This window comes from Ovis aries, chromosome 3, assembly GCF_016772045.2.
Source record: "Ovis aries strain OAR_USU_Benz2616 breed Rambouillet chromosome 3, ARS-UI_Ramb_v3.0, whole genome shotgun sequence".
Lineage (NCBI taxonomy): Eukaryota > Metazoa > Chordata > Mammalia > Artiodactyla > Bovidae > Ovis > Ovis aries.
In genome coordinates this window covers 179,148,611-179,158,367 of record NC_056056.1, presented here as the reverse complement: position 1 = coordinate 179,158,367, position 9,757 = coordinate 179,148,611, and the positions used below count along the sequence as shown (strand labels likewise).

At 43.0% G+C, this 9,757-nt stretch overlaps 1 protein-coding gene across 11 annotated transcripts in view; it reads right to left on the bottom strand.

Annotated features, from left to right (window-relative positions):
• The window catches only part of HMGXB4 (HMG-box containing 4), a 33,846-nt gene continuing 24,089 nt past the window's right edge, over window positions 1–9,757 (bottom strand). For 6 of the 11 annotated variants that reach the window (XM_060414121.1, XM_060414122.1, XM_060414124.1 and 3 more), the window contains 3 exons: window positions 9,125–9,230; window positions 8,501–8,670; window positions 1–2,707 (listed from right to left, as the gene is read on the bottom strand). In XM_060414121.1, the coding sequence (XP_060270104.1) occupies window positions 2,513–2,707; window positions 8,501–8,670; window positions 9,125–9,230 (471 nt within the window). In that variant the 3' untranslated portion in view covers window positions 1–2,512. The remainder of the gene's footprint in view (window positions 2,708–8,500; window positions 8,671–9,124; window positions 9,231–9,757) is intronic. The other 5 variants (XM_042247192.1, XM_027967697.2, XM_027967699.2 and 2 more) reach the window with 3 other exon arrangements.

The window sequence follows — 9,757 nt, the reverse complement described above, 5'->3', positions numbered from 1 at the left end:
TACAAATATTAAAAATGTGATTTTTAATAATATAAGTACAAAATTTTATTTCTTTATACAACTGTAATGGGATTTGGATCAAACTGCTAGAATTTATTTAAAAAACAAAATAAAACAATGATATAAAAACTGCAAGAAGGTCTGAATCCAAAGTTTTTCCTCTAATAGTACCAAATACCACAAGGAACAGATTATTATACAAATGTGTACAAATTTTAAATACAAATACAATAGGGTTGGACTTTAAAGGAAAACAAACAAAAAGCAGGCTCTCGTCAAGACTTTGTTAATGTATACAGATGACAATGGTGGGACTGACTTCTCTCTGTACTAATCCATGTCTCTGAGGCCCCTTCCTTGATGCCCTGTGTCCAACAGGAAACTGGCGTGGGTAGAGAGGAGGTGTGTGGCAAGCACTGACACACAAAACCAAACCAGGATTTCTGCTCTTCGTAATTTTGGTTCCCAGACGTTCCTGTTCTCTTCTGTTTCCCCAGTTCAATCTCAAAGCTACTCTGAGGTGAGAAAGGCATTTGGCAGCCAGAATACCTTTAAGGAACACAGCCCCGTGGCCACATGGATGGGAAGGAAGGATGGAAGGAGTTACACAGGATGCAGGCTGGGGGCACTATCCTCAAAGATCGACTCTGATGCCTCAGTGCTCCATCCAGGCCAAGGGAAGCAAGCAGTCACCTCAGAGCTTGGTTTTGATGTGGACTCGCACAAAATTTAAAAACAACCATGAATGGCTCAGCTGTTTTCTTTGGAACTGGGAAGCAAAATCTGGTTCTTTGGAAATGAGGGCAGCTGGGAATGGTAACATTCCTTTTTATTTCACTTTCTTGACATTATTTAATTGTAAAGAACTAGAATCCCAACATAATGATTCCGTCTTGAGGCACGATACCTTAAAGTGTGGGTGATCTGGAGTTTGCAGAGGAGGCCAGAGGAAGGAGGAGAGGAAGAAATGACAAATCTAGTCTCTTCCACATGCTGTTGCTGGTGGAGGCTCTTGTTTTTTAAATTATATATACAGAAATTTACAGGATAAATTAAAATCTAAGGGAGTTTAAAGAGTTAAATACACATAATTAAAACACATTCATACTCGCACATAAATAAACCTACATGAGAACACAGTACTTTTTTTTTTTTTTTCTCTTGCAATTCGCTTATGTGTGGAATGCGAAACACCATGTATCTGGCCAGCAGGGGAGCCAAAGAGAAGATCCCAGGAATTAGGCTGGGCAAAGCTCACCTTCCCAACAACCAAGAGGGAGAACTGTGAGCTGAGCTGATGCTGCCCATGGAAGATACCAGCTCTTGGTGATGCAGACCAAATGCTCTGGATCAGCTCACAGTACAGACTGTGCAACTGGTGACACTGATGGCTTTACCCACTCCAGGGCTCACAAAACTCCTTGGCCCAGACAGAGGCTGCCAGTGGTACCAATGATTACAATAAGTATTGAGACGTGGACACCGACAGAGCAGGAATTGGAATGAACCCTCTACTAAGTTCACTTAGGCCATCACAATAACTTTCCGGTGGGAACGATGTTATCGCCTCCCACCTAGGTCACTTCAAGTTGAAAAGCTTTGTATTTTCAGTTAACTGACGTCTTCCCATAATCTTTCCCATTACATTTCAGACTGTAAGACAGGTAAGGCAAATGGTCAGTGATGGGTCTGGAGGTACAACTGAGTTTGGAAAAAAATCACATTATAGCCAACCTTACTGTGATGCACTAGGCATCCAAAACTAGCCCCCAGCCCCCAAGTTACATTGATTTTTAAGGCAGATTTATCCACCACAGGAGAAGAAAGAATTCCAAGCCCATATTCATGCCAAGGTTTCCTCTTGGCTAAACTTTTGCCATTTCATAAAATTATTAAAAGCAAAGTACTTACAGTCCTATGTATATATTTTACATTTTACATATATATATATATGTGCATATATATAAAAATTTAAAACCTACACCCAGAGGCCAGTGAAGGGATCTGGAACAGTCACATACACACAAGCCAGCAACAGGGCAGGATAAGGTTTCTGTCCCAAGAGTCTTTGCTGTCACAGTCCAGGCATGATGTAAGCAATGTTGTCTAGTGTGTTTGACTGCAAAACAAGGGGAAAAGTTTCAGTTGAAGAGTACTTTACCTTAGTTCCCTGAGACATATTTCTTTGTTTAGGGGAGAGAGATCAGAAAAGGAGTCTGGAGTTAGAGAAAACAGGGAGAGAAGATGGTATTCTGTTGTCTGTTATGCGGGGAGCTTTTCTGCTGACGTCGCCCATTAATCCTAGTAAAGCAGGGGCAGCAGACTCTCTTCATCTCTGGAAGAGCAAATAGGAAACACAGGCGGTGCAGGGCCTTAGGGGCTACACTGCTTCTCTCCAGAGGAGAGAAATCTTAGGAAATGGCGCGTCTGCAGTTTCACTGAGGGTCCAGCGCACATTCAACAGTCAGTGTCACGTTCCGTCGGCTGACAGCAGTGCAGCATCCAGGAAGCCTTAAGAGCCTGGGCCTGACAGGGCTCCCAAGGGTCTGGCCCCTCCTAAATCCCAGGAAACAAGGAAACTTACCAAGACCTGTTTGGGACAGCCGTTCAACTCAGGTAGTTGTGTGGTCAGACACGCCAAGGGGCCAAGTGCACAGATGATGGAGTCCAGAAGCACGGACAGACTGCCGGACACAGCCACCATGCCCTGAAAGGAAGAGCGTGAGAGGAGGAGGTTGCGGCCTGCATCACACTCGTGAGGCTCCCTCCAGGCCCTGGGTACTTCCTCACATGGCTCTCTGAGTCTCGGGCAGTTCCAGGAAACTTGCGGCAGAAATGGAAGGTTTCTGCTTTGGTAACTCAATACATTCCAGGTTTCCTGTCTATATTTCTAACCCGTTGAATCCTCTGTGAGACCTTGGGTTGGTCACTTACAAAGAGTAGGGGCTGGGCGGGGAACAACCCTACACTTAAAAATATTAAAAAAGGCCTCACCTATTGTGGAGAACTGCTGGCAAGATTTGTAGAGGTCATGAATGCAAAAGTTATTTTTCTCATGAGCTCCAAAAATATAGCTCAAATGTGATAACCATGAGAATTCTACACGTTAATGTTTAATATAAGCACACACACACAAATTCTCCACATATGTAGCTTTTGACAGGTGAGGATACCACTTTTCTGTTCTTTTTAAAATTTAACCTCTTCTAGAATTAATACTGTTTGTTATCTCTGTGATTCAAAGAGATAAGAAATAAGATTGCTTGGTGCAAATACAGCTGCCGAGCTCGTGTAATCTGCTTCAACTAGGAGTACTGTGAGGGTACGTGACCTAGAAGGCAGTGTAGCAGAGTCCGTCAGAGAAGGAGCTCTGGGCTTCAGACAGCTGGGTTCAGAACCTGGCTAACTCACTCACTGAAAGGGGCAAGTTGCTTTCTATGCTGTGCCTGTACTAACAGTACTAACAGCTGTTAGTACTAACAGTACAGACAGTACTAACAGCATCTGCAGCAAGGAGGGGATTAAGTGAGATAACAGATGTAAAGTATTTGGGGGTGGTTCTTGCTACCTGGTAACTGCTCAGAAAGTATCCATAGTGCTTACTACTATTACCAACATCTTCATCTCCAAAACTGCATTTCAGGCTTCCTGCTAGATCTTCCGTTTTGGGTATTTCTCAGTCTCAACACACTGTAAAGAGAAACAGCCTACCGCTCCTCCTAGCATTCCTTCCTCTGCTAAAGTCATCATCACTCACACACCTGCCCAGTCTCAAGGCCTTGCCACCACTGACTTTTCTCTCCCTTCATTCTCCTTGTCCAATGTCTCCCCCTACTTCCAAGTCAGAAAATAAAGCAAAGGGTTACAAGAATGGGCCCTGAGGTCATGCCACCAAAGTCAAGGCTCCATTTCAGCACTTAGGGGCTAAATTCCAGAGAGAGCTCCTTAATCTGAAAGTCTATTCTTCCTTCTGTAAAATAAGGGAACAACACAAATTCTGTTTTACAAAGCATGCAATGTGAATTAAATGAGAGACTCTATGTATAGCACTCACAAAACTGCCTGAGTGAGAGTTCAATGAAAGACAGCCAATTAATAGTATTACTCCATACTTTAACAGTTAATTAGAGGTAATATTAGGAGAAGGCAATGGCACCTCACTCCAGTACTCTTGCCTGGAAAATCCCATGGATGGAGGAGCCTGGTGGGCTGTGGTCTATGGGGTCGCTAAGAGTCACTTTTCACTTTCATGCCTTGGAGAAGGAAATGGTAACCCACTCCAGTGTTCTTGCCTGGAGAATCCCAGGGATGGGGGAGCCTGGTGGGCTGCCGTCTATGGGGTCGCACAGAGTCGGATACGACTGAAGCGACTTAGGAGCAGCAGCAGCAGAGGTAATATTTTCTGTCTGACTCTCCCAATAAGCATCCTGAGGGTAGAAACCAAGTCCTATTCTTTTTTATATCCTCCCAATAACTACTGGGGTTCTGTATAGTGTAATCCCCCAATAAATATTTGAATTAAATTAAAATCTTTGTCATGTCTAGACTATTGTTATAACGTTTCCCTAACTCTGCTGTCTTCACTCTCAATCTAAAGTAGAAGATATTCTCAAAGAAAATCAAATGAGAGCTGTGACTAGTCCTTCTACCCCAAACATCCCTGAAGCTCCTGAGCCCTCATTTCCTTCTGCAACTTGTACTGGGCCCTTCATAGTTCAGCCTTTCCCCACCTTGTGCGCTGGATGTTCTAGTTTTTAATCATTTAAGCAATAAAACCCTTTGAAAAGAAAACCTCAAGTGGAACCCTAATACATAAAAGAGTTAAAAGATCTGGTGAAGGTAGGAATGGGGGTTAAGAGCCCCACTGGGTCTCTTCTGACCTATCTCGGCAGAAGACGCCAGGGCTGAGAAGCACATGTACACTGTGGTCTTGGTTTAGGATACCATCTCCATGATGCAAGTCCTGCCTGTCCTTCCGGGTCCTGATGGAACCCCACTTCCCTTTCAGAGCCTCTCCTGACCCCCTAACTCTGCTCTAACTGCTTCAGGTGGCAGAGCTGTAGAATGGCAGCAGACTGCACAGTGGGACAAGCTAAGCTTGTTCACAGTGAGTTGTGTAGACTTATAATAATGGTCACAATTTTATTAGGCTTCAGGTATTCAATTTTAAATGAGCAACTGTATAAGTCAATGCTCCTTGAAGTGTAGTAGTTTACTAATTTCAGGTGGCATACAGGTGAACATTAATCAGTTAATGATGCACATCCATTTTTCTAATGTACATTAGAAAAAAGATTAGAATACCACACTTGTGATATCCAGGATATCACTGTGAAAGCATGGATAAATTTATTTAAATAAAAACACACAATAGGTAACAGTATAAGTGGTCTGAGGAAATTGCAAAATTGTGAAGATATATGCAAATGATTAAAGTCTGGGGAGAAGTGGATTAGAAGGGGAATTACTGCTTACTGCTGACACACTGTTGTTGTTTAGTTACTAAATTGTATCCAGTTCTTTGCAACCTCATGGACTGTAGCCTGCCAACCTCCTTTGTCCATGGAATTTCCCAGGCAGGAATACTGGAGTGGGTGGCCATTCCCTTCTCCAGGGGATCTTCCTGACCCAGGGACTGAACCCTCGTTCCTACAATGGCAGACGGCTTCTTTACTGTTCAGTCACCAGGGAGGTCCACTGCAGGTACATACGGGGTCTCTCTTGGGGGTACTGGAAATGATCTGGCATTAGACAGAGGTAATGGAGCCAGAAATCTGTGCATATACTAAAAGCCACTGAATTCTTCATTTTAAAAGGGTAAACTTTATGGTTGTTGCTGTGTTAGTCACTCAGTTATGTTCAACTCTTTGCGACCCCATGGACTGTAGCCTGCCAGGCTCCTCTGCCCATGGAATTCTCCAGGCAAGAATACTGGAGTGGGTTGCCATTTCCTTCCCCAGGGATCTTCCCAACCCAGGGATTGAACCTGGGTCTCCTGCACTGCAGGCAGACTCTTCATAGTCTGAGCCATGGCAGTTATATCTCTATGACTGTTCCTTATGTTTTTTAAAAAAGTGGAATGGAGGGTCTGCAATGTAATTTTCCCCTTTTCAGTCAATACAGACATGTAACCCTTCCGTGGCAACTGCTCACAGAAGCTGGCTTGTTTTATTGGCTAATTTTGTATCTATTTTATCTTTCCAGTTACACTGCAAGTTTCTTGATGATATGAAATCATCAGGAAACTATTAGGAATTCTCCTCCTCCCAGTTTTTGGAATTATGCCTAAGTATTCAACAAGTATTTGCTAAACTAAAAGGAGATGGCAGGGACAACCTGTAATATGGGAGGTGAATTTTATTGTTTAGTCTCTCAGTCGTGTCCAACTCTTTGCAGCTCCATGGACTGCAGGATGCCAGGTTTCCCTGTCCTTCAGCATCTCCCGGAGTTTGCTCAAACTCATGTCCATTGAGTTGGCGTTGCCATCCAACCATCTCTTCCTCTGTCATCCCCTTCTGCCTTCAATCTTTCCCAGCATCAGGGTCTTTTCCAGTGAGTCAGGCTCTTCACATCAGGTGGCCAAAGAATTGGAGCTTCAGCGTCAGTCCTTCCAATGAATATTCAGGATTGATTTCTGTTAGGATGCACTGGTTTGATCTCCTTGCAGTCCAAGGGACTCTCAAGAGTCTTCTCTAGCACCACAGTTTGAGGGTATCAATTCTTCAGTGCTCAGCCTTTTTTATTGTCCAGCTCTCACAACCATACAAGACTACTGGAAAAACCATAGTACTGACTATACAGACCTTTGTCAGCAAAGTAATGTCTCTGCTTTTTAATACATTGTCTAGGTTTGACATTGCTTTTCTTCCAAGGACAAGTAACTTTCAATTTCATGGCTACAGTCACTGTAACTTTTTAGGAAACATAAGAATATCTAAATATGAAAAATAAGTAAGGGTCCCAGAATATTTTCTTCTAGAAATATCTATATCCATTCAAATATCCGAGCCTACCAGGAAGTGTCTCTTTTTGACACTTACTAAATTTTGAGAAATTAGCCAAAGAATTTAGACAAAGCTTCATCTCTTGTGGCTCTGGCATTTTATTTGTTGAATAGTAATTCAACTTCCACATAAAAGCAAGTGGGTAGTTTTATATTTCTTTACTGACTTCTCAGCTTAAAAATGGCTTTAGGAACGGAGACTGATTTCTTTACTGCAATGTCCTACTAGGACCCGGTGGAAACCTGAAATCCTACACCACTGAGTTAGCCAGGGGGCAGTATGATTAGAAGTGGAATATGGTAACAGAAATGGAACATGACAGTTTTGCAGGTTAAGTGATTTTGAAACTGAAGCTTAAAAGGACAAAGATCTCCTTAGGGTATACAACACTGTATAATTCAAGTGCAGAGTAATGAAGAGCTTGGACACCTCAATCTCCCCGTTTGCTACCTATCTTCAAAGCTGTAGAGGAACTCTTACTCCCCTGGATAATCTAACCTGTCTATTCAAAACCTTGCTGGAAATGCATAGAAAAATCCTAATTCTCTTGGAAGTAAAAATGATGAAAGTTTCCATGGGATTTGGACTCATTTTTCAAAAATAAAAGTGAGCTGTAGGGTTATATGTCAATTATTTCTCTATAAAACAGAGGGGAGGGAGAGGAAGTGTCAGGGTAATTTTCTTTCGTGTCATTGTTTCAATAGAAAACTATCAGTGTAAGCTTTGAGAGCCAGCTTCCAAATCTCTAGGTATTTCTATTACCATCCCATTTCTTTAAAAAATTTTATTTATTTTTAATTGGAGGATAATGGCTTTACAATGTTGTGATGGCTTCTTCTATACAACAATGTGAATCAGACACAGGTATACACATCTCCCCTCCCTCTTGAACCTCCCTTCCACCCTCTACCTCGTCCCACTCCTCTAGGTTGTTACGGAGCACCAGGCTGAGCTCCCTGTGTTACACAGCAGCTTCCCACTAGCTATCTATTTTATGTACGGTAAGGTATGTGTTTCAATTTTGCTGTCTCAATTTGTCCCGCCCACTCGTTGCCCTGCTCCGTTCAGAGGTCTGCTCTCCATGTCTGCATCTCTAGTCTTGCCTGCCAACAGGTTCATCAGTAACATTTTTCTAGATTCCACATATATGCATTAATAAACGGTGTTTGTTTTTCTGATGTACTTCACTCTGTGTAACAGGCTTTAGGTTCATCATCTCAGTACAACTGACTCAAATTCGTTCCTTTTTATGGCTGAGTAATGTTAACTGTATATATGTACCACAGCTCCTTTATCCATTCATCTGTCAGTGGGCATCCAGGTTGCTTCCATATGCTGGCTGTTGTAAACAGTGAGCACTGCCACCCCTCCTTATCACTGTATCCTGAGCACCCGGTGTAGCAGCACACAGCAGTCGCTCACTACGTGTATGTGGAATGAGCACACGGGTCCAGACTCTACCAGCAGCTGGAGCTTGCTGCTGATGGCACCCTTACCTCAGTTTCCTGCAGGCGGTGTCCAATGAGGCTCAGGGACTCTCCCAGCAGCTGGAGGTGAGCAGCCACATCAATGGGCTCTGTCTCAGGAGCTTTGGCTGGCGAGGCAGGTAACAGCATGGCGGTGGGAGGGGATTTCTTCTGGGGTGACAGTACTCCCATAGAAGCAGCTGAGAACAGAGAAGAAACAGAGCGATAAAGCTTGCCCAGGGCCTTGAATCACAGAACTGTTCTTCCTGGTCTTCCCTTTTTATGAGCTCCACCAGGCATATGCTACAACTGTAGACTGCGGGTCGGATCTGGCTAATAACTTGCTTTGTATGGCCTGTGAGCTAAGAATGGTTTTAGATTTTAAAATGGTTGTTGTAGAAGAAATAAAAATACATGACAGAGAATGCATATGGATCTCAGACCTAAAATATGTATTCTCTGGTCCTTTACAGAAAAGTGTGCTGACTCCTGACTTAACATTTTCTAAATATTGGGGGCAACCTTTAATATCTGGTATCTGGATATCAAGATCTGCTTCTAATATAGGCCACTCTCCCCATTTCTTAGTAAAGAAGCAAAATTCACAGAGCTGTGGGGAAGAGAATGAAAAGAGGAGAAGGAAGTGGTCATTACCTTTCACTTTCATGGAACCTTCTGAGCTGGATGCTTTTCTTTTCACAGTTGTAGCTTCTGCTTTGTTCTGTTTGTGTTGTAGATACTGAGCTTTTTGCTTCCAAACCTGCAATCAGATCAGGGCAAAAATAAATTTCAAAGGGCAAAAAACTGAAAGGGAAAGCAGTCATGGAAGAACAGAATGAAGAAAAGAAAAGGAACAGTGGAGGGGAGCAGACAGAGGATTAGTGTTTCTTTTTAAGCTGGAAGGTCACTGCACAGGCTTCAGGCAGTGGAGACAGCAGCATCTCAGGCGAGGACTAGGCACATCCTTCAGTGCTACTGCTCAGACGGCAGCATGCACTCTGCGATCCCTCTGCCTAAGGCTGGAACGTAAAAATCACAGAGGAAACCTCTGGCTCACCTTTATGTCCATCTGGTTTAAATATTTCTTCTAACCTGTCAGCTCGCAACACCAACAATAGGATAACCATGACACAAAACCCAGAAACTAAAGATACTCTACCTGGGTGAAAAATACATGTCATCTCACCTAGATGAGCAGTACCTTAAATAAAGCAAAATGGAAATTCTAATTTCTAGACCACCTTTATATCATCTGACTGTAAGTGACTGTGAGTGATTCAGGTATGA